The following is a 25080-nucleotide window of genomic DNA, read 5'->3' as shown; positions in this document are numbered from 1 at the left end:
GTGAAAACCACGCATGTCGAACGGAAGCACTTCCGTGCGAACAGCGTGATTCGCGCAACAGCTGTCAAAAGGATGAATGAAAACAGAAAAGCATCACGTGCTTTTCTGTTTACAAACATCCAAATGGAGTGTCATAATGATGGCGGCTGCGCGAAAAACACGCAGCCGCGCATCATATGCTGCTGCCACACGGAGCGGTTAAGTGGCTTTTGCGCAGGCAAAATGCTGAGTTTTTGCGTGCGCAAAAACGCCACGCTCGTGTGAATCCAGCCTTAGTGGCACTTAAAATATTAAAGGCTTATTTTCCAATCTTGAGAAAGAATGGAGGGGCCGCAGCGTTTCTTTAGTTTTCCCTGGACAGTGGTGCTCCCAGATATTTGGCTGGGCAGGGAACGGCAGCTGTCCTCTTACTTGAATAGGGCTGTACTGCTGATGACTGGGAGCACCGCTGTGCAAGGAGAAACTGAAGGCGCTTGCAGCACTAAAAAAGTGCTGCGGCCCCTTCATTGTTCGAATCGGTGGGTGTCCCGGCAGTCACACAACCAACTATGAGAAAGTAAGCATATATCAGCAGCACTGGACAAGAGGATATAGGTTGGGTGCAAGCCACTTAGGTCACAGTCCAATGACCCTTCAGTATACGTAAAAGGAAAGTGAGGCAGCACTACCAAATTTGTGAAAATAATGATCCGTTTATTCCACTCGTGTGCGACGTTTCAGATTGAGAAAGGATCACACTGAGCTGAAACGTCGCACACGAGTGGAATAAACGGATCATTATTTTCACAAATTTGGTAGTGCTGCCTCACTTTCCTTTTACGTATAACTATGAGAAAGTGATGGCATTTCCTAGCGATATGTCATAATTTTCTGTACTGGGCATAACCCTTTAAGAAAATGATGCGGTCGTAATAAAAAACAGTTAATACTTACGCCCAAAAATCTTCAACTGTGTCAAACTTTGAAATTAGACGAAGATTGGCCTGCCAAGTTTTGCTTTTGTCATTTTTGAAGAACCACAAGGCCCATCTGTAACAGTCAAATAGAAATGTATAAAATCAAATATAAAAAGGAAATTCCTTCCACACTGGAAACATCCCAAATACACAGAGAATTATGTCATTTACATGTACCGCTAAGGCGGCACTCAAACTGTAATTAGGGAAACTTTACCCAAAGGTTTAGTTTGGAGAAGCTTTTCCTTTATTCCTCTGATGGGAACTGATCCAGAGTTGCTGAATTGGCGGCTCCCACATGAAACCGTAAGGCTTCGTTCACATCTGCATTGGGTTCCCGTTCTGATGTTCCGTCTGAGGTTTCCGTCAGAACGGGACTGAGCAGAGACAAACTGACACCGACGGAAACCAGAGGTTTCCGTTTCCATCACCATTGATTTCAATGGTGACTAAGCCGATGCCCGTGGTTTCAGTTTGTCTCTTTTGTGCACCGGACCAGTCGTTTTGCCGGAAGCAATAGAGAAGCAATAGCGTAGTCGACTACGCTATTGCTTCTGGTAAAACGATGGGTCCAGTGCACAACAGACAAACGGAAACCATGGGCACCGGATCCGTCCCCATTGAAATCAATGGTGATGGAAACGGAAACCTCTGGTTTCCGTTAGTGTCTGTTCAGGGTCCCGTTCTGATGAAAAACTCCGACGGAACCCCAACGCAGATGTAAACAAAGCCTAATACATGCTTCTACATGAAAGCATTTTGCTAGGAGCAGATGGACATAACCCGGATGCCTTTCTTTGGTTCTTTAGCTCTACATGACCTTGAATAAAGTATAAATATTTGGTATACGCTGGATAATTTCTAAATTAACACACTGTGTAAATACAGGTGTCTGAACAAAGTGCATTGGTTGCAAAAAACCCTGTATGGCCCCATTCACACGAGCGTGAATCACGTCTGTGTGTGGTTTGAAACAACGCACAGCACACGGACCCATTGATTTCAATGGGGCCATTCACACATGCGTGACTCACTGAATGTCCTATATTGGTGCGTTATCACGCACCTACGCGCCCATTGAAGTCAATAGGTGCGTGAAAACCACACACAGATGCACATGCGTGTGCTATGCGTGATTTGCCCATCAATTCAGTTGAATATAATAAAAATAAAAAAAATGTGCTTTGCGAGTGCGTGAATAACTCATTCCCCTCGCAATGCACACTGATGCATAACGCAACACACATGGACCCGATTCACGCACGTTTTTCACTCACGTGAATCGGATACGCTCGTGTGATTGAGGCCTATGACTGATTATATTAAGCCCTGTTCACACAGGTTTTTGGTGCGGATTTTGATGCGGAAATCGCGTCGGAATCCGCGCCACAAAACCGCCTCCCATTGAGTTTTAATGGGAGGCGGAAGCATTTTTCTCCCGCTCGAGGAAAAAAAATTCAACATGCTCCTTCTTCCCGCAGTCTGACCTCCCATTGAAATAAATGGAAGAGAAAGCATTTTTTGCGGCTGAAAAATAGTGCATAAACCGCGGCAAGAAAGTGCAGGCAAGTCAAACTCTGCCTCAAAATTTCTGCCTGCAAAATGCTCCATGTTAACATACCCTAAACTTTACAGAATTATGCCTAAGGGTATGTTCACACGCTAGACTAAAAAAGTCTGAAAATACAGAGCTGTTTTCAAGGGAAAACAGCTCCTGATTTTCAGATGTTTTTTAAGCCACTCGCGATTTTCGCTGTGTTTTTTACGGCCGTTTTTGGAGCTTTTTTCAATAGAGTCTATGAAAAACAGCTCCAAAAACATCCCAAGAAGTGTTCTGCTCTTTTTCGCGGCCGATTTTTCAAAGCGGCCGCGTAAAAAGACGTCCCATCCGAACAGAATGTCATTTTTACCATTGATTTCAATGGGTAGATGTTTGGAGGCGTTCTGCTTCCGATTTTTTCGGCCGTTTACGGCCCGAAAAACACTGTTAACATACCCAAATGCACACGACCGTTGTATGCCGGCCGGGTCTCATCCGTGGAAAGATAGGACGTATCTTGCCACGGATCTGAGAGTCGGGTCAGTTTTCATGGACCCGATTCACCCGCTAAAGTGAGTGCGACAGTGAAAACTATCGAGTGCCACTCAGATGCTGTGAAAAACGGCCCGAGTGGCACTTGGTCGTGTGCAACTGCACTTAGGTCTTATTCAGATGACATGGATGGTCAACCGTGTGAGTCATTTTTTTTTTTTTTTTTTAATGGCCGTCACACGATGCATTAAAAGCAATGCATCTTTATGGGGCTATTCACACGACCGGTGTTTTTTTTTTTTTTTTAACGGACCGTGTGAATGGCCCAGCAAAATATAGGCCATATCCTATTTTTGACCGGTCGTGTGACACCCGGTCGTGTGAATAAAGCCTTAGGATCAATTTACACCGTTTTTGGCGCGTATTTTGACGCAGAAACCTTGTCGGAATTAGAGCCAAAAAATGGCAGCATTCGTCCCTCTTTGATTTGGCAGAGGAGTCTTTTGGCCGCTCGTGGGGAAAAAAAAGTGGCATTTCCTTTCTCTACGTCCCATCAAAATCAATAAGAGGCTGAAAAACCTGCGGTTTGGGCAGTATTTTTTGCCCGCTTCAATTAGCTTTAGTAGTGAAAAACGCACAAAAATACGTGCAGACAGTCCAAAATCTGCCTCAAAGTTCCTGAAAGAATTCCAAACCAGGTTTTTTTTCTGCATGCAAAAAAAACAAAAAAAAACTGAACAGGAGCTTAGTCCGAAAAAACATAGAATAAAGCATTCCAAAAGGGTATATTCCATTAGGTAATAAAGTAACGGAAACACTGCAATTAAAAATAAAATAGTACATAGGTAGCCTAACAATATTTCTTTAGATGATATAACAGATCAATTCATCAATCTTGATACGCTGCCAAAGCCTCACTTGGAGAAAACATACAGAAGCAAACGTAACCAAGAAGGCAAAAAGATACACCCGACACAGCAGACACAAAAAAATGGCAAGCAAGCAATTTCATCAACTAACCTAAAACCAGAACCTTAGCACTCTACCACTATAGATATCAGGCTGAAACTCTGTGGTGCAGAGGGCTGAAATGATCAGCCCCTTCTCATAAAAATGCTGAACACAGTCCTCCAAGTGAACACGGTGTTTAGTACTGGGAGCCAAATGCAGCAAACGTTCTGCATTCCATTGAAACCGGTGAGTGAGGCTTCGTTCACATCTGCGTCAGGGCTCCGTTCAGTCTGAGCTTTCCGTCGGAACGGAGCCCTGACAGACACAAACGGAAACCTTAGGTTTTCGTTTCCATCACCATTGATTTCAATGGTGACGTATCCAATGCCAATGGTCTCCGTTTGTCTCCGTCGTGCAAGGGTTCCGTTGTTTTGACAGAATCAATAGCGCAGTCGACTGCGTCTGTCAGGGCTCCGTTCCAACGGAAAGCTCCGACAGAACGCAGCCCTAGCGCAGATGTGAACGAAGCCTGACATGGGGAAAGAGCCTGCTGGGAGGACATGATCTGTGTCCTCACAGCATTCCTTTGTGTGCAGATCAATGCTTATTGTGATCTAATGCCCAGCAGCCATCCTAGCTGTTGGGCAAAGTAACTTTTGGTATGAGAGTTCTAGGATTATCTCGTGTTATAAAGCTTTATGGTTAAATTAAAATTCTAAAAGGAAAATTTGTATTTTTAAATAAAGATGGGCGTTAAACCAAGTGCACAAAATTGTGGCAAAGTGTCGTTAAAGAGGATCGGTCAGTAGTTTATTAATTCCCTATATCCTAACTAATCTAATAGGCGCTATGATACTGATAACTAGTGTGATTTGTTTTCATAAACGTCATAATTTACAATGTTATGAGCATTTTTTTAAATATGCTAATTTGGCGATACTTGCCATATAGAAGGTGGCGCTTTCTTTTCACTCTGGGCGGTGTAATGTTTTCTGTATGACGCTGGCCAATCAGCATAGAGTTCTCTTCCCAGCCTAGCAACACAGCGTGATCATTTAGTATACAGCTTTCATTCCCGACTGGTGATATCTCCGGTTGAGTCACAGCTAGAACTGCGATCCTGGTGCCATATGAAAGATTAGATTCTCCTCTTTCATATGCCACCAGAATCACAGCCCGAGATATGGCTATTTGAAGTGATCCCCCCCCCCCTCCCTCTAGCCTCAGTCTCTCACACTGTGTGAAGCAGCTTCATGCTGATAGGACAGCGTCAGAGGCTGTGAGGAGGCTCCACCTCAGGAGATTCCCTGGTGTTTACACCCACTTGTCTAGTATAGACTCAGTCTCTCACACTGTGTGAAGCAGCTTCATGCTGTTAGGACAGTGTCAGAGGCTGTGAGGTAGCTCCATCTCAGGAGAATCGCTGCTGTTGACACCCACTTGTCTAGTATAGACTTATTTGCATATTTAGAAAAAAGCTGAACTTTTAAAATAAAAAACTTTTCGGGACACAATTTTCACTAGCATTATCAGTGTGACAGCGCCTATTAGATTAGCTAGGAGATAGGGCATTACTAAACGAGTGACAGATCCACTACCAGAATCGACAGTTCACACCAATCCACAGAAGTGATGATTGTCTGATCACTGGAGGCCCCCACCAAATCGCTATAACAAGGGGTCCAAACCCCTGTTCCTCCTCACTGATTGACCACAGTGAGGAGGACTTTGAATAGACCAACAGCACAGCATGCGTTCTGCTGCTCCATTCAAAATCTATAGGAACGATGGAAACAGCAGCAGTAGGGTTGTCACGATACCAGAATTTGGAGTTCGATAGCGATACTTCGTGTAGTATCACGATTCGCAATACAAAAACAATACATTGCCAAGAACAAAAAACTTCAAATTTTCTGATGTAAGGAACATGGTGTAATGAATTTTGAAACTCCATATGCCTCCCATTAATAGTAATTAACCCTATCATGTACCTCACACATAAACCCAATGCTGCCCATGATGACTGTGGTACTATTAATGGGAGGCACATGGAGGTTCAAAATTCATCACACCGTGTGCCTCACATTAATAAGTTAAAGAAAAGTACACCGATCATAAATGACACTATAAATTTGTTGTGCAGGTTATTACGGTTGTGAAAACACCAAATATGTATTACTTTAAGTATTGACGCTTTTATTTTAACAATGTGTATATTTTAAATTTAACATTCCTTTATTTTTTATTAATTTTACTTTTCTATTTTTAAACTTTTAATGTACTGGCATTTATCTATATACTAATAGTACACAGGCATGTCCTAACAGGAAATATGTTCATACAGCCCTGGGGTCCTTCAATGGTTTGATTGCAGCATTCAAGGGGATGACAGAAGAGGTTCTCTGATCTTTGCCGTTATAGCGGGGCTGCAGCGGTGTTTACAGCCACGTGCGATATTTTGTTATACGAGGTGCGTCCCAAAAGTAACGAGAATTATTTTTTTTTTATGCTCCCCACAGGGGCTGCGTGAGGAAAGTGGGGAAGGAATTTTTTGCGGGTGTATCACAAGTATACGACCGGACAATCCTAAGTTGAGCCCGAGCTTTGAAGCGTCGGTACGTTACAAAGTGAACCCATGTCTTTCCCTCTAGTCACGGACGAAAATGCAAAGACGCATCGAGCAAATTTTGCGTGAAACTTGGAATAACAGCTTCAGAAACATTAGAGATGCTGAAGACAGCGTATGGGGAAGCGGCTTTGTCATCAGCCCAAGTTTTCAGATGGCACAAAGCCTTCAGGGATGAAAGGGAAGCCGTTAAAGATGAACAGTGCTCAGGGCAACCTTCAATGTCAAGAACCGATGAAAACGTGGCCGTTATCAAGGCTGCTCTCTATCGGGACCAAACTTTTGCGTGTGCGCCTTGACATTTCCAAAACGTGGATCCCACACCATGACATTGCGCAGTCACACAGCACTGGCTGTGAGGGAGGTTTTGGCACAAAAAAAAAAAAAAATCCCTACCCTGCCTCACCCACCCTATAACCCGGATCTGGCACTGTGAGACTTTTTTGTTCCCCAAAATCAAAACTCACCTGAAAGGACACCATTTTGGTACTGTTGAAAACGTCCAGTCAGCCGCGACGAGTTCTCTGAACAAGAATGGCAGTGTCGCTGGAATCGTTGTGTTCAGTCCCAGGGAACTTACTTTGAAGGTGATCGAGCCCAATAGTATGTTTTTTGAATAAAAGGATTTTTTGGGAAATCATTCTCAATTTTGGGATGCACCTCGCATGTCATCAAAATAACATTAAAGGGATAATCCCACTAACAGAAATATAGAACATATGAAAATCGGTTCCATTCATGTGCTTGCTGCAAAAACAACCCCATTTCACAGGTTTTACGTTGCAAAAATTTATGGAAAAAAATCTGCTATGTGTGAACCCACGCTATAGCGGGACATCCTGACAGCAGATATGAATCCAGCAGATGCCCTATTGTTTTATTTCATTATATTTTCATTGGTTTGTAAAGGAGTGCACGCTGTGGATGTCACCATATATACCTTCACTACTCTAAATCCTATGTTACCCATCTGCATGGAAAGCTAAATGGAATTATATTGTTAAATGACAGAGGGAAAAGGAGACCAATTCGGCTAGGAGTCCCTCCACCGGCAGCACATATTGGAAGCAGCGCCAAGGGGGACACAGGGAAACAAACGTTTTTATATATTTTAGGAACACTTTTTTACTTGAATGCCAGTCAATGCCGATCATGGCACCTAAGTGGTTTTACAAAAAAACACCTTTCTTTGTTCTCCCTTACACAATGTATTAAAGAAAAAAAAAAGAAAATGAACTACACACTATAGCATGAATACATTATTTGTCCCACATGCTCAACACCGTAGCAGTTTTCTGCTTCTCACCTCCCAAAAACAGGAATAAAATGTAATCAAAAAAGCAATATATACCCCAAAATAGTACTAAACGAGGGCAGCATAATGTGAATGACATGTTCCCATTAAAATGCATTTAAGGCTTCTGAGTTAGGCCAGGATCACACATAGAGGTTTGGGCTTACATTTTTCAGCCAAACACAGGTGTAGACACAAGAAAAGAGATGAATCGGCCTTTTCTTTATACCTTTCCTTTCTTTTGAACCCACTTCTGGTTTTATTTTGCTCTACTAACAGAAATTGTTCTATACACATTCCTAATAATGAAAAGAACCTTTATTAAAAGGCACGTCGCCTATATTCTAAAAACAACCCCTGAGCCCAGAAACATTATCAGTCATAAAGATGTAATGGTCAGTCTCTGCTAACAGCAGAATTAATATACGGTCTATACTAGAGGGAGGCGTCTGCAGACCACTATCCCAGAATCTGAGTTGATGGTATCTTAAAAACATTCAACAAAGCCCCCCCCTCCCCCCCCCACATGTCGTCCTCAGGGGTACAATGGGGCAATGGCCACCATCAGATAAAAAAACATTTTTTGGAGGCTATGTGCCTCTAATAAAGGCCATTTTTATTATTATTAGGAATGTGAAAACAATACAATACCTTCCGTTAGTAATGTGGAAAATAGGGCTAATTGCCTTATAGGCAAATTGTGTGGTCATAAAATGTACCTGCCACCTACTAGGGAAATATGTGTTTTTCTTTATTTTTTATTTATTGTATGGTTTTGGATCAAAAAGCTGCACCAAAACGGTTTTTGTGATCCTGGCCTTACATGCCAACTCTATTTACTTGAGATAAATTAAAAATCTACAATTAAAATAAAATGATCTTTTCAGAAGGGTTTTTGCCATTTTAATTTGACTGAGGGGGTAGAGATGACTTATTGCTTACCTGTTCTGTAGTGGATGCTTAATGTAGTGCTCAGGGTTAACAATCTCCTGACTAGTCTCTGTTTTTTCTTCTTCTGGGGTATCGACAGTTTCCTACAAACAAGAGTTTACATTTTACACAAATGGAATTTGTAACCAGTCTTGTTACTATCAGGGTAAGTAAAAGAAAAAATTAGCATGTGTAAGTCGTTTTTGTATGATACAGGTTCAAGGCTCCTAAAGGCTATGTAACTCGTTGTAGCTTTTTTTTTTTTTTTTTAAATAAAAAGTACACGACATGTGTTTTTAAACATTTTTCAAATTGACAAAAACGGTGGCTCGGCTGACAGAAACTCCAGTGTGCCTCTAACACGCAGGATAACCTTAATACTGATCGCATCTAAGTTCATGAGCACCCGACAGAACCCATTGACTTTAATGGGTTTTATCATTTTACCGGACAAAGTAATGCTGCATACTGCTCTATTTCCGAGATTTTACGGAATCTGCTGTAGAGGCTACTAACACAGGTGTAAACAAGGCCTAAGGCCTCATTCAAACGACAGGGTCCGAGTGTCGGCCGGGAAAATCGGCCGTTTTTCCCGGCCGGTTTGCATCCGTTCCGATTCCGTTCTGGGCCGAGTTGCCGTTTTTAACGGCCGATTTGCATCCGTTTTTTTCCCTGTCCGTCATAAAATCGGATGAATTTCATTTAAATTTGTTGCCACACACAGCCCTTTGTAGATAATGCCACAGCCCCCCTGGTAGGCGATGCCACCCAGCCCCCTGCAGGCGATGCCACCCAGCCCCCTGGTAGGCGATGCCACCCAGCCCCCTGCAGGCGATGCCACCCAGCCCCCTGCAGGCGATGCCACCCAGCCCCCTGCAGGCGATGCCACCCAGCCCCCTGCAGGCGATGCCACCCAGCCCCCTGCAGGCGATGCCACCCAGCCCCCTGCAGGCGATGCCACCCAGCCCCCTGCAGGCGATGCCACCCAGCCCCCTGCAGGCGATGCCACCCAGCCCCCTGCAGGTGATGCCACACAGCCCCCCCCCTTCCAGGAGAAGTCACTGACTTCAATGTCCATATATGGACAGTGTAGTCACTGACTTCTCCTGAAGAGGAATTCCCTGCCACAGGTCGGGAATTCCGTTTCAGAAGTGAGTGACGTCACTGTGTCCATATATGGACAGTGTAGTCACTCACTTCTCCTGCAGCGGCATCCCCGGCCATAGAGTCGGGGATTCCGCTGCAGGAGTGAGTGACTTCGCTGTGTCCATATATGGACAGTGTAGTCACGCACTTCTCCTGTAGCGGAATCCCCAATCCCCGGCCGGGGATTCCGACTGCTACAGCGAGCAATAAAAGACCCTCCTCCTCCTCCTCACATGCACTCTGCACTGTGAGGAGGAGGAGGAGAGAGAGAGTGTGCGAGCGACGGTAGACCCGGCCATCACTCGGGACACATTCCGGTGATGGCCGTGTATTACCCGGCCCCATAGACTTCTATAGGAGCCGGGTGGCCGGGCACCCGGCCGAAAATAGGGCATGTCCCATTTTTTGACGGCCGGTTTTCCCGGCCAATAAAAAAAAATCGGTCGTGTGAATAGCCCCATTAGGGGTCTATTATTCCTAATGCAGCCGGGTGCCGGCCGATTTATGAACGGTCGGCACCCGGCCGGGAAACCCTGTCGTGTGAATCCCGCCTAAGTCTATGTTTACACATAGCAGAAAAAAAAATCCACTACAGAAAAAGTTAGCTGGTCTGCAGCAAAACATGCATTCATCCTTTGCATTGCTATGGTTGACATCTGCAGTAAGATTCCACAACAGATCTCATGCTGTGGAATTAAAAATAAAATGTAAAATACAATTCACCCACAGTCCGCTACAGGTTTCTCGATAGCAAGTGAATAAGGTTTTAGAAAGCCATTGTACGGAGGATTTTTTCACAACAAACATCTGGCGCAGGAACAGCTTCAAGCTACTAGCGACCAGCCTATTATAGGCCCTAATGACCAGGCTATTTTTTTCATTTTTCTATAGTCACGTTCAAAGAGCTATAACTTTATTTTTCCATCGACATAGCTGTATGAGGACTTGTTTTTTGCCGAAGTAGTTGTACTTATTAATGGCACCATTTTGGGATTAGGGATGCACGATACATCGAAACTTCGATACGGTTTCGATACTCTGCATCCCTAAACGGTTCGATACCGCTATTTCCTGTATTTCGATACTTCGCTGCGCAGCCGCACAGCTTAGTATAGTAATACATGAATGTATGAGAGCGGGGCTGCAGCTGTGTAATACAGCCATTGATCCGCTCCAGAGTCCTGATAACAAGTGCCGCGAGGTCAGGATGATGCGATGCGGCCAGCGCTGCACTAATGAGCGGCAACACTGAAGATAGAACATGGCGGGCGCACTACAAAACACCCCCATGTTCTGTCTTCAGTGCCTGCGCCGCCGCTCATTAGTGCAGCGCCGGCCGCATCACCTCATGCTGACCGTGCGTGCACTTCATGTCAGGAGCGGGGCAATGGCTGTATTACACAGCCGCAGCCCCGCTCTATAACGGCGGAGATGAGAGAAACCTCTCATCTCCGCCGTTATTCCCCTGAATGCTGCGATCACAGCGGACTGCAGCATTCAGGAGAAAATGAGAAGGGGACATACCATATATGGGCAGACAGCCCAGGGTCTATTGACGGACCCCAGGGCTGTCCTACCATATTTCTTGTTGTTAGGGCATACTGAGGTATGTCCTAACAGCCTGTGTGCTATCCGTCCACAGGCTAATGTACTGGCACATATCTGATATATGTCAGTACATTAAAGTTTAAAAATAAAGTAAAAACAAAAGTAAAATCAAAGTATTGTTAAATTTTAAAAAAAATACACATTCACCTTTTTTACAATAAACATTAAAATAAGTCTCAATACATAAAATATACACATTCAGTAATGGCGAGCGCAACAATTTTTTTGCATCATTTATGATGTGTACGCTGTAAAAAAATGAAAAACACTGCTTTCTATCACTTATTAATGTGAGGTGTGATTAATTTAACCTCCATGTTCCTCACATTAATAGTAATTAACCCCATCATGTACCTCGCACATTAACCCATTATGACTGAGAAACAGGATGGGATTAATTACTATTAATGTGAGGCGCATTCAAAATTCATCACACGTCGCGCCTCACATCAGAAAACGATATCGAAGTCCAAATTCTGGTATCGTGACATCCCTATTTGGGATACATATTTTTTGCTTAACTTAACACAACTTTTTTTTTGGCGGGGGGGGAATAGAAAAAAAACCTGAAATGCCGCCATTGTTCTAGGAGAGTAAAATTCACGCCGTTAACTGTGCGGCGTAAGTAACACATTACCTTTATTCTATGTGTCGGTACGATTACAACGATACCGCGTACGTCTAGGTTTTTTTATGTTTTACACAAACTCTTTTGAAATCAAATTTGTTTTTGCACCGTCGCTTTCCAAGAGCCGTCTTTTTTATTTTTCCGTCAATTTAGTGATATGGGGGCTTGTTTTTTGTGGGACTAGATGTAGTTTAGATTGGTACTGTTTTGGGGTACATGGGACTTCTTGATCAAAAAAGTAATAATAAGTTAGAGGGCAATGGAAAAAATAGCAATTTCGCCATTGTTTTTTGCGTTTTTTTTTTTTTTTTTTTTAACGGTGTTCACGTTGCGGTTTAAATGACATTAACTTTATTGTTTGGGTCATTACGGTCGTGGCGATACCACATGTACTTTTATTTAATTTTTACACTTACTAAATAAAACCACTTTTTATGGAAACTTTTTTTTTTTACTGTAATCTTTAATTTTTATTTCAAATTTATTACTTATTTTTTTAGTCCCACTAGGGGACTACACTGTGCGATCTTTAGATCGCTGCTATAATGCTTTGGCATACTTGGTATACCAAAGCATTATTGCCTGTCAGTGTAAGGGGGAGTTCACACTGAGTTTTTTGACGAGTTTGACGCAGAAACCGCATCTGAAAACGTGCCAAAAAACGGCCGAAAATGCCTACCATTGATTTCAATGGGAGGCGGAGGTGTTTTTTTCACGCGAGCGTAAAAACCAGCTCGCGGGAAAAAGGGACATGCCCTACCTTCGGGCATTTACGCCTCTGACCTCCTATTGACATCAATGGGAGGCAGAGAAAGCATATTTCACTGCGTTTCATGCCCGCGGCGCTCAATGGCCACGGGCGAAAAACTCAGTGAAAATCTGCATGCAGGCAGAGTAAAATCTGCCTCAAAATTCCAAACAGAATTTTGAGGCAGATTTTCCTCCTGCAAAAAACTGTGTGTGAACCCAGCCTAAGGCTATGTTCACAAGGGGTATTTTGCAGGAGGAATATCTGCCTCAAAATTCCGTTTGGAAGTTTGAGGCAGATATTCTTCTCCCTGCACGCCAATTTTCGCCGAGTTTTTCGCGCCGTCTTTCGCCCGCGGCCATTGAGCGCCGCAGGCATAAAACAGCGCGAAATACGCTTTCTCTGCCTCCCATTGAAGTCAATGGGAGGTCAGAGGCCGAAGCGCCCGAAGATAGGGCATGTCGCTTCTTTTTCCCGCGAGGCAGTTTTACTGCTCGCGGGAAGAAGACGCCGACGCCTCCCATTGTAATCAATGGGAGGCATTTTCGGGCCGTTTTTGCAGAGTTTTGGGACGCTGTTTCAGCGTCAAAAAACTCGGCAAAATACCCCGTGTGAACATAGCTTAAGGGTATGTTCACACACTTACTAAGTGTGTGAATACACGGAGCTTTTTTCAGAGAAAACAGCCTCTGATTTTCAGATGTTTTTGAAGCTGAAAATGAAGCTTCTTTTAATTTGGAGCTTCTTTTGAGGCATTTTTTATAGCGTTCAATGGAAAATCAGCTCCAAAAAACGCCTCAAGAAGGGACATGCTACTTTTTTAGGGAGCGTCTTTTTAGGAAATAAATGCTGTTTTTCTCATTGATTTCAAAAGGCAGATGTTTGTAGGCATTCAGCTCCCATTTTTTTCAGGCTTTTTCGAAGCGCAAATGCCACGAATTACGTCTGAAAACAATGCATGTAAACATACCCTAAAACTGACAGGCAATCTATTAGGACGTGTCTCTGGCACGTCCTAATAGGCATATACCCAGGGCAGACCCCCGGCTGCCATAACACCCCATCGGTGGACCACGATTGCTTCCTCCCTCTGCAAATGTTTTAAATGCTGCTGTCTCTATTGACCGCAGCATATAACGGGTTAAACGGCCGCGATCTAAGTAAACTTCGATCGCGGCCGTTGGAGCGGTCCTAAGGCAGCAGAGCACCAGCTTCAGCCTGCTGTGCAGGACAGAGACTAGGCCGTCGTGAAAAGGCGAGGGACTAGCCTAAGGCCCCTTAGTGGCTGCAGTGAAAAGGCGTATTGGTGGTCACTAAGGTGGTTAATACCGATATCATCATAAAGATAATAGCACAATAAACTATCTTGCAACTATTCTCGTGGAAAATGGATGGAAATTTTTGTTGGGAATGAAAAAGAAGAGTTGTCCAAGCGTGCAGGTTAATGGTAGAGTCAGAATGAATAACTGTCAAGTGGCCAACAGCTATCGAACATACGATTCAATTCTATTGAAACGAAGGTCGCTGCTAACTGGAATCTGCATAGTTAGTTTAGTAAGTTAGGCCCCATTTGAATAGTGATTTTTCTTTAAACAATGCAGAGGATGCTCTAACCGCACGCAAGCAAAAACTTACACAGGGCCGTATTTTACAATACCATAAAAATTATCTGCTTGGCAGCATCCAAAATAGCAGACTTTACGGTTTGAATACAATGCTTTTACCTACAGCACTTTTGAAAACATCTAGAACGATCTCTTAACTCCATCAGCTGGTAATAGTCCTAGTACAGGAACAAAACAGACATAAATCTACTAAAAATGAAAAGGCCCAGTCCTGAGCCACAATACATAGCAACGAGGGCCACCCAAAAAGGTACTAAGGCTACATTCATACGACAGTGAATACAGCCCGCGAATATTGGCCGACAAAAAATAGGACTTGTCCTATTTTTGGCCATTTTCAGGGCCAGACGGCTCCCATAGAACTAAATGGATCAGTTTTTACCGCCCGTTTTTTAGGAAACAATCCTTGCAACGGCCGGTAAAAAACGATCCTGGCCGAGGACTCCCCGCACACAGCGCTACTTTGAGCGCTGAGCCCGGGGAAGCCCTTGACATTACTGTCCATATAAGAACAGTGATGACGGGCTTTCAACAATGGAATCCTCGGCCAGAGCATCGCAGTATCTCTGGCCGGGAACTTCAGTCTTTTAGATAGCAATCCCTTATCCCCCGTAGAAAGCACCACCTTAGCTTCCTGTAGGAGCAGAATCCCCGGCGGCCAGCCCCCGCTCTGGCAGGGGATTCCTCTCCTGAAGAAGCCCCCGGAACCACTATCCATAAATGGACAGTGATGTCAAGGGGTTACTCCTGGAGAAGAATCCCCGGTCCGCTCTGGCAGGGGATTCCGCTCTCGTGAAGTTACTGTCCATATGTGGACAGAGACGTCAGGGGCTCAGTCTATGAGGAATCCCCGGCCAAAGAGATTCCACTCCTACAGTGAGCTGCAGTGGCGCTATCTACAGGGGAGGGGGGTGGTCACGATACCAGAATTTGGACTTCGATACCGATACTTTGTGTAGTATTGCGATACTCGATACAAAAACGATACTTTTGCCAACAATAACAAAAAAAATCTTCTCATGTGAGGCACGTGGTATTCTGAGTTTTGAACTTCCACGTGCCTCACATTAAGGCCTAATTCACACGAGCGTGTTAAACATCCATGGGACGGCCGTTGAAACAGCGGCCGTCCCACGGACCTATGTAATTGAATGTGGCCGTTCACACAGCCGTTGTTTCAACGGACCGCGTGAAGGGTCCGTGGAAAATAGGACATGTCCTAACTTTTCACGCATCACTCCATAGACTCATCTATGGGGGATGCGAGACATCGCGTACCGCAGCGCCAAGCACGGATGCACCTCGACCCTGAAAAACTGTCGTTTTTCACGTCCGTGGTGCGCAACGCTAGTGTAAATAAGGCCTAATAGTAATTAATCCCATCATGTTCCTCAGTCATAATGGACAACATTGGGTTAATGTGTGTCACATGGAGGTTCAAAAATCTTAAGACCTCGTGCCTCACATTAATAAGTGAAAGAAGTGACAGCTGTAACAAACAGCCGACACCGGCATCGTATGGAAAGGGTTCACTCCATGAGCCCGTTCCATACTTCCCCTAGCCAACTTTGGCAGATGGATACATCAAATGTCGGGAAGGAGTTAATGTACTGGCATATATCTATATATAATCTATACATTAGCCTGTGTACTGCAGTATGCCCTAACAGAAAATATGGTTAGACAGCCCTGGGTTCCTTCAATAGACCCTGGGCTGTCTGCCCATATATGGTACGGCCCTTGTATGTGTCACAGGGATTCCCTGTGATGCGATCCAAAGCGCATCCCCCTTCTCATTTACCCCTTAAACGCTGCTGTCAGCTTTGATCTCAGAATTCAAGGGAATAATGTCAGAGATGAGAGATTTCTCTGGTTTCCGCTGTTAGAGCGGGGCTGTGGCTGTGTAATACAGCCATTGCCCCGCTCCTGACAATAAGTGTGTGCGCACGGTCAGCAGAAGGTGATGCGGCCGGCGCTGCACCAATGAGCGGCGGCGCAGGCACTGAAGACAGAACATAGGGGTGTTTGAGTGCACCTGCCACGTTCTGTCTTCAGTGCCGGCAATCATTAGTGCAGCGCTGGTCGCATCACATCATGCTGACCGCGCGCACACTTGTAAGGACTCAGGAGCGGGGCAATGGCTGTGTTACACAGCAGCAGCCCCGCTCTAACTACATTCATGTTTTACAATGCTAAGCTGTGCGGCCGTACAGCTTAGTATCGAAATACATGAATTAACTGTATTGGAACAGTTTGAGGGTGCACAGTATAGAAACAGTATCGAAGTTCCGATGCATTATGCAACCCTACCTACCCTGCGTGCTATCTACAAGGGGAATGCTATATGGGGGGGGGGGGTGTGGCACTTTCTGCAGGGGGACACACTGGTACTATCTACAATGGGCACTGTGGTACTATGTGGGCAACGTGGCACTATCTACAATGGGCACTGTGGCACTATGTGGACATTATCTACAGTGGGCACTGTCTACAGGGACATTGCAGCACTATCTACATGGGCACTGGTGTTTTCAGGGGGTTGGGACAAAAAAAAAAAAAACCGATACATGGAGGCTAAACAAGACATAATGGGGCAGTCATTGAGGACTTCATGAACCAATAAGCCGTCTGAAACGCCGGTATATGGCATAAGTTCAGCGAAATCTGGATATATTTGTGCTGAGCGAGCGGCTTACAGCTCAGCGGACAGGCGCGAGGCAGTGACATCTTCGCGCCTGTCTGTGCGAAGCCGTGTGTGGCCAGCGTTATACAGGGACTAGTAGAGCAGGGAACGGACATCACCCTGCTCTGCTATAGGATTCAACTGTATGTGTCCTGAGGTCGCAGATACAGTTGAAACCGGCAAAAAAATAAATAAAACAAAATGATAAATATGACCTCAGTTATCTGCGCTGAATTTGTTTTTTTCCCCCAAATCATTGGCTAGCCCTAGTGTGTGTCACCACTTTATGCTACCTTCTCACAGGACAGCATAAATACCAGTTCGATCCTTTTAAAGAGACTCTGTCACCACATTATAAGTGCCCTATCTTCTACATAAGGAGATCGGCGCTATAATTTAGGTGACAGCAGTGCTTTTTATTTAAAAAAACGATCCATTTTCACCACTTTATTAGCGATTTTAGCTTTATGCGAATGAGTTTCTCAATGGACAACTGGGCGTTTTTACTTTAGACCAAGTGGGCGTTGTACAGAGGAGTGTATGACGCTGACCAATCAGCGTCATGCACTGCTCTCCATTCTTTAGTCAGCGCTTAGGGATCCTTTTAGATCTCCATGTGCTGTCTTAGGCCTGGGTTCACACGACCATGTTACGTCCGTAATGGACAGAACGTATTTTGGCCAGAAGTCCCAGACCGAATACAGTGCAGGGAGCCGGGCTCCTAGCATCATAGTTATGTACAACGCTAGGAGTCCCTGCCTCGTTGCAGGACAACTGTCCCGTACTGTAATCATGTTTTCAGTACGGGACAGTAGTTCCACAGAGAGGCAGGAACTCTTAGCATCGTACATAACTAGGATGCTAGGAGCCGGGCTCCCTGAACTGTGTTCGGTCCGGAACTTCCGGCCGAAATACGTTCCGTCCATTATGGACGTAACATGGTCGTGTGAACCCAGCCTTATACTAACACATTAACAATACTGAAGTGTTTAGACAGTGAATAGACATTCCACAGGTCTATTCACAATCTCTGCACTTCGTTATTCTGTCTGTGGTAGTTACAGCAGAGGAAGCGTAACCTCGCGAGATTAGGCTGTAGATGACAGGTTACAACGAGATTACGCTTCCTCTGCTGTAACTACCACAGACAGAGTAACGAAGTGCACAGATTGTGAATAGACATCCCGTGGAATGTCTATTCACTGTCTAAACACTGCAGTATTGTTAATGTGTTAGTATAAGACAGCACATACTGATCTAAAAGGATCCTTATGCGTTGACTAAACGAATGGAGGAGTCCATGACGCCGATTGGTCAGCGTCATACACTCCCCTGTACAACGCCCACTTGGTCTAAAGCAAAAACACGCCCACTTGGGCATTAAGCAACTCATTAGCATAAAGCTAAAATCGCTAATAAAGTGGAGAAAACAGATCGTTTTTTAAAAAAATCGAAAGCACTGCTGTCACCTACATTATAGCGCCGATCTCCTTATGTAGGAGATAGGGCACTTATAATGTGGTGACAGAGCCTCTTTAAGGGCTACTTAGAAAACATTATCTTCCTAAAACAGACTGTTTGTTCTTCGTAGATAGACAAGTGATAACATACGCAGAGTTGTTCACTTTGCTCTTCTCTCAACGATTCTGATCGCATCTCTCGCCATTTAGGTTAACATGGGTTAGACCTCTGCGGTTTGTATTTTATATTATGTTTTCATATGCTTTCTATGACTCATTGCTAGAGGCCATCAACTATTTTGTACAGTGTACCAATAGAAATGCCATTTCTGTGAATCTTATATCCACTGTACAACATTGAAACCTTGGGAACTGCCTACTTTATTCTCTCTACAAACTTAAAACCTTTAAAAAAAAAAAAAAAAAAAAAAAATTGCTCGAGTTATGGGTCTCATCTCATAAGCCTGCTCACTAACCCCCCCCCCCACTGACATTTTGAAGGAAGGGGTTAAAGTGTTATTCCCAAACACATTGTGATCAGTGGGGATCGGACTGCTGGGGTCCTCACCAATCCTGAGAATGAAGGGGCTGTAGCGCTAGTTTAGCACTGCGTCCCCTTCTCAGTTTTTACTTGCACATCCAGGCCCCTGTCACCACAGTAAGGTGCGTCACTCTGGTCCGTGTGTTTGTTACATTATGTCTCAGTGTCTTTTTTTCCAATGGAATTGATGCGCAAATCACACACAGCACACGGATATGCATCCGCGTTCTGTGTGTCGTTTTCACGCACCCATTGTCTTTAATGGGCGCGTAGGTGCGTGAAAAACGCACCAATATAGGACATGCCGTGAGTTTCACGCAACGGACACGCTGCATGAAAACTCCTGCATTTGTGAACGGCCCCATTGAAATCAATGGGTCAGTATGCTATGAGTGACTTTCATGCACAGCACACGGACGAGTTTTAGGGTATGTTCACACGGGCTATTTTCAGCCATTTTCCGGGCCGTAAACGTCTCAAAAAACGGCTGACAAATGGGAGGCAGAACGCCTACAAACATCTGCCAATTGATTTCAGTGGGAAATACATCGTTCTGTTCCGACGTGGCGGTTTTTTACGCCACATTTTTAAAAAGCGGCGTGTAAAAAGACGCCCCTTAAAAAGAAGTGCATGTCACTTCTTGAGACGCTTTTTGGGACCGTTTTTTATGGACAATAGAAAAACCGCACCAAAATCGGCTGCGAAAGACGCTAGTTTGATTAAAAAAACGGCTGAAAATCAGGAGCCGTTTTCCCTTGACGTTTTTTGTTAAGCGTATGAACATACCCTTACGCTCGTCTGAATGAGCCCTTAGCAACCCACTGATTGCATATCATAACGATATGCTATCACTTTGTGTGATGGGAACAACATTTTAAACTCTGCCACAGTAGAAGTGGTCTGAGGACAAAAGCAGAATTGCTTGGTTGCCAAGCACTGTATGTTAACACAAGAGAATACTAATCCAAAAACACATTAACGTCCAAATTGAGAAAACTCTGAAGAGAGTTAAAGAGGCTCTGTCACCACATTATAAGTGCCCTATCTCCTACATAAGGAGATCGGTGCTATAATGTAGGTGACAGTAATGCTTTTTATTTTAAAAAAAACTATCTATTTTTACCATGGGAAAACCCCTTTAAGCTCTGCTTTTAGGCACAAATGTATGTTATAATGCATTTAACAAACTAAAAAAAAAACAAAAACAAAATAAAAGCAAACTAATTCCTAGTCACCATTTATGTGAAGGTGGGCATGGCTGCCAATAGCACATCAAGACAATTTCAATAGTCGGGTTCTCTGATTTCAGGAAATAGTTTTTGGGGGTACACTCCCTTTTTAAGGTGCACGTTCCCTGTATTTTATAGGTTATTATTATTTTTACATTTCCAGCTTAAAACCAGATTCTTGGTCTCTTCAAATCTGGTGATTTTATGAAGATATTTCGTTGTAGACAGGCATAAATGGTATGTATGAACTCCACACATACTGAAGTTTTATTTTTATAATGTGTGGCACATCTAATTTTCTGCTCGGGTCACACTTTAAGCCACAAATGTTTATGTATTTTTAAAAGAAAATTTTTAAAAAGGGAATCAGTGTGCCCGCTTTTATTGTAATGAAAAAGATAAAATGAACAAATAGGTGGACGCAGTGACGATGGCATTTTAGGGTAGATAGTATTGAAGCCTACGCGTTTCGAACACTTTGTGTTCTTACTCATGGCTAATATAATACATGTGCAGACACTCCGGTCCCTGTACATTTCAAAGCGCTTTGCACCGCCATTGGAAGTGTGCACACTCACTGTCCAATGGCATGCAATACCCTATGAGAAACCGTATATTTGACAGAGAGGAAAACACACAGAAAAGCGAAGACCCACCCCACTCACTGAAAATAGTTTCGGCTGCTCAAGACAGATTTCATATAAAACAACCAGCAGTGGACATTAAATCGGTTATCCGGGGACTAAAAAATGTTAACTATTAATATCAGGAAAATACATCTCGCTTACTAATCTAGTGTAATTTTGAATTCCATTCTGAATCATGAATGGAGGACCTGGTCACGTGGTGCAGGAATCCCTGTAGTTTTCGGTCAAGTGATGACGCTCCGACACAGCCCCATGTGACAGAGGGCTTGGTCCCCCTTCCGTTTGGTGTCTGTGTCAATCAGATGACCCCTTCTGCTCCATTACTAAGGCAGCCCTCTTCCTAGTCCTGTCGCTCTCGACCAGGCAGCATCAGAGCGCCTCCGCCGGCTCACCTTTCAATGCGCATGCTCCAGACCTTCTAAGGAATCCTGGGATTTGTAGTTTTTCAGCACAGGCTGAAAAATGAAATTCCACTCAAGAAGCAGAAGATAAACATGTGTGTGGCGATATCTCGGTATGGCAAGTACCCTGAAAATAACATTTAATGCCTGGAAATGATACATATTAAAGGGGCTCTGTCACCAGATTAACAAATCCCTATCTCCTATTGCATGTGATCGGCGCTGCAATGTAGATAACAGTAAGGTTTTTGTTTTGTTTTTAAACGATCATTTTTGGCTAAGTTATGAGCAATTTTATATTTATGCAAATGAGCCTTTCTAATGGACAACTGGGCGTGTATTGTGTTTTTAGTAACTGGGCGTGTTTACTTCTTTCACTGCACAATCACACTGTGCTGTGGATCATGCTGGGCTGGAACAATGAGAAGTGCAGGACACTGATTGGTCACTGATTGGTCAGCCTCATACACTCCTCTGTACAACACCCAGTTGGTAAAAAGCAAAAAAACACGCCCAGTTGTCCATTGAGAAACTCATTAGCATAAATCTAAACTAGCTCATAACTTGCTAAAAAATGATCGTTTTTAAAAATAAAAACCACTGCTGTTATCTACATTCCAGCGCCAATCAGATTATGTAGGAGATAGGGCACTTATAATCTGGTGACAGAGCCTCTTTAAGTAGAGGTTTTAAGAAGCGTTTTTTTCTGGGAGGCTTCGTTAGGGGTCTCAGTCGCAAATTCCGCTGAAAATACTGGAAACCATATCACAGCATGCTGTGCTATTGCTTCCGGTAAAACCACGGACGCCGTAATGAAACCCATTAAAGTCAATACATTCAGTCGGCCACCAGCAGTGCAACAGAACCGGCGCTACCGGTTATTCCCTTCTTCTGCTCCTCTAACGAAGCAGAACAGAAACACTAATGAGAACTAGGTCTAAGTTTGCATGAGGTGCAACACAGTGGCCGGCGCTTAAAGGGGTTTTATGAGCTAAAACCTTTATGGGTTAGTGCTATTAACCTCGGAATGTGATTACATTTGTAATGCACTTAGTGTATCAAAATTGGCCTCATTTCCCGATGCTGCCATATGGCACATGACTGGTGATGTCACTCTTTGCCCGCTGTGTTTACCAGCCGTATACCCATCACGTGGTCAAACTGTTAAAAGTTTCTGCCTGGTATATGACACGTCACTAGTGACGTGCCGTGTATGGGCTGTTTTGTTATACAGCCAGGAACTTTTATTATGCCTGTTAATATTTACACCGACAAACATACTATTAGGCCCTGACTCTGCAAAAATGTCAGCTGGAATAGACAGCAGACACCCACTGGGGATGATGTCGGATCAGCTCCTGAGCCCACACCATCACCGAACTGAACATTTGTGTGGGACTTACAGCACAGCGAGATCACGCTTGCGGTCATTAAGTCCCACACAAACGTTACCGAAGTGTCGGGATTGTGAATAGACATCGCGTCCTGGCTGGAAGCGATGTCTATTCACACTCAAGGCACTTCAGTAACGTTAATGTGTGAGTAAGTGACAGATCACGATGTCGGAGAACATGAATGGTGGAGAAGTGTATGACGCTGATTGGTCAGCGTTATACACTTCTCTTTACAACTACCACTTGGTCAAAAAGTAAAAATACGCCCAGTTGTCTATTAAGAAAGTCATTAGCATAAATCTAAAATAGGTCATAACTGTCAAAATGTATTGTTTTTCTACATTACAGCGCCGATCACATTATGTAGAAGATAGGGCACTTATAATGTGGTGACAGAGCCTCTTTAAGGTGTCCAGTGCTGAAGGACACATTCTCAGTCCCACCACCCACCAGGGTCCACTTGTATACAGGAGGAAGCGATTCCTGCTAAACAGACGGCCTGTAAATGAGAATTGGCGCACAAAAAAGCAGCTTCTTCTTACCAGCACTAGACATTAGGTGGATGTTTAGAGGGGGTTTTAACCCCTTAATGACCAGCCTATTTTAGACCTTAATGACCAAGCCATTTTTTACGTTTTTCCATCGTCGCATTCCAAGAGCTATAACCCTTTTTATTTTTGCGTCGACATAGCCATATAAGGTATTGTTTTTTGCGGGACAAGTTGTACTTTTTAATAGCACCATTTTGGGGGACATATTATTTATTGATTAACTTTTATTAACTTTTTTTTTGGGGGGGGAATAGAAAAAAAACTGAAGTTTCGCCACTCTTTTTCGAGTCTTAAATCAACGGCGTTTACCGTGTGATATAAATAACACAATAAGTTTATTCAGCGGGTTGTTACGATTGCAACGATACCAAATTTGTATAGTTTTTGTATGTTTTACTACTTTTAGGCTATGTTCACACGGAGTATTTTGCAGAGTTTTTTGACGCGGAAACCGCGTCGCAAAACTCGGCAAAAACGGCCCGAGAACGCCTCCCATTGATTTCAATGGGAGGCGTCGGCGTCATTTTCCCGCGAGCAGTAAAACTGCCTCGCGGGAAAAAGAAGCGACATGCCCTATCTTCGGGCGCTTCCGCCTCTGACCTCCCATTGACTTCAATGGGAGGCAGAGAAAGAGTATTTCAGGCTGTTTTATGCCCGCGGCGCTCAATGGCCGCTGGCGAAAAACGGCGCGAAAATCGGCGTGCAGGGAGAGGAAAATCTGCCTCAAAGTTCCAAACGGAATTTTGAGGCAGATATTCCTCCCCCAAAATACTCCGTGTGAACATAGCCTTACACAGTAAAAACGCTTTTTTTTATAAATTATTTGTTTTTGTGTCTCCATATTTGAAGAGCCATAACGTTTTTATTTTTTCGCCGATGCGGTCGTATGAGGGATTTTTTTTTTGCGGGAAGACTTGTAGTTTTTATTGGTACTATTTTGGAGTAGATGCGACTTTTTGATCTCTTTTTATCACATTTTTTTTAAGTCCGGATTCACAGAAAACAGCAATTTTTCCATAGTTTTTTATTATTTTTTTTACGGCGTTCACCGTGCGGGTTAAAGAGGCTCTGTCACCAGATTTTGCAACCCCTATCTGCTATTGCAGCAGATCGGCGCTGCAATGTAGATTACAGTAACGTTTTTATTTTTAAAAAACGAGCATTTTTGGCCAAGTTATGACCATTTTTGTAGTTATGCAAATGAGGCTTGCAAAAGTACAACTGGGCGTGTTGAAAAGTAAAAGTCCAAGTGGGCGTGTATTATGTGCGTACATCGGGGCGTTTTTAATACTTTTACTAGCTGGGCGCTCTGATGAGAAGTATCATCCACTTCTCTTCAGAACGCCCAGCTTCTGGCAGTGCAGACACAGCGTGTTCGAGAGATCACGCTGTGTCGTCACTCACAGGTCCTGCATCGTGTCAGACGAGCGAGGACACCGGCACCAGAGGCTACAGATGATTCTGCAGCAGCATCAGCGTTTGCAGGTAAGTAGCTACATCGACTTACCTGCTAACGCCGATGCTGCTGCAGAATCATCTGTAGCCTCTGGTGCCGGTGTCCTCGCTCGTCTGACGCGATGCAGGACCTGTGAGTGACGTCACAGCGTGATCTCTCGAGAACACGGCTGTG

At 44.0% G+C, this 25080-nt stretch overlaps 1 protein-coding gene across 2 annotated transcripts in view; it reads right to left on the bottom strand.

Annotated features, from left to right (window-relative positions):
- EIF4E (eukaryotic translation initiation factor 4E) overlaps positions 1-25080 on the bottom strand; it is a 72289-nt gene that overhangs the window by 16666 nt on the left and 30543 nt on the right. Inside the window, exons 2-3 of one of the 2 annotated variants that reach the window (XM_075860643.1) lie at positions 8802-8893; positions 934-1029 (exon numbers count right to left, since the gene is read on the bottom strand). In XM_075860643.1, coding sequence (XP_075716758.1) covers positions 934-1029; positions 8802-8893 — 188 coding nt within the window. The remainder of the gene's footprint in view (positions 1-933; positions 1030-8801; positions 8894-25080) is intronic. The other variant, XM_075860644.1, reaches the window with a different exon arrangement.

The sequence above is a fragment of the Rhinoderma darwinii genome, chromosome 1 (genome assembly GCF_050947455.1).
Source record: "Rhinoderma darwinii isolate aRhiDar2 chromosome 1, aRhiDar2.hap1, whole genome shotgun sequence".
In the NCBI taxonomy this organism is placed as follows: Eukaryota; Metazoa; Chordata; class Amphibia; order Anura; family Rhinodermatidae; genus Rhinoderma; species Rhinoderma darwinii.
Note: the sequence above shows the minus strand (reverse complement) of the source record. Positions and strands in the feature narration are given on the sequence as shown.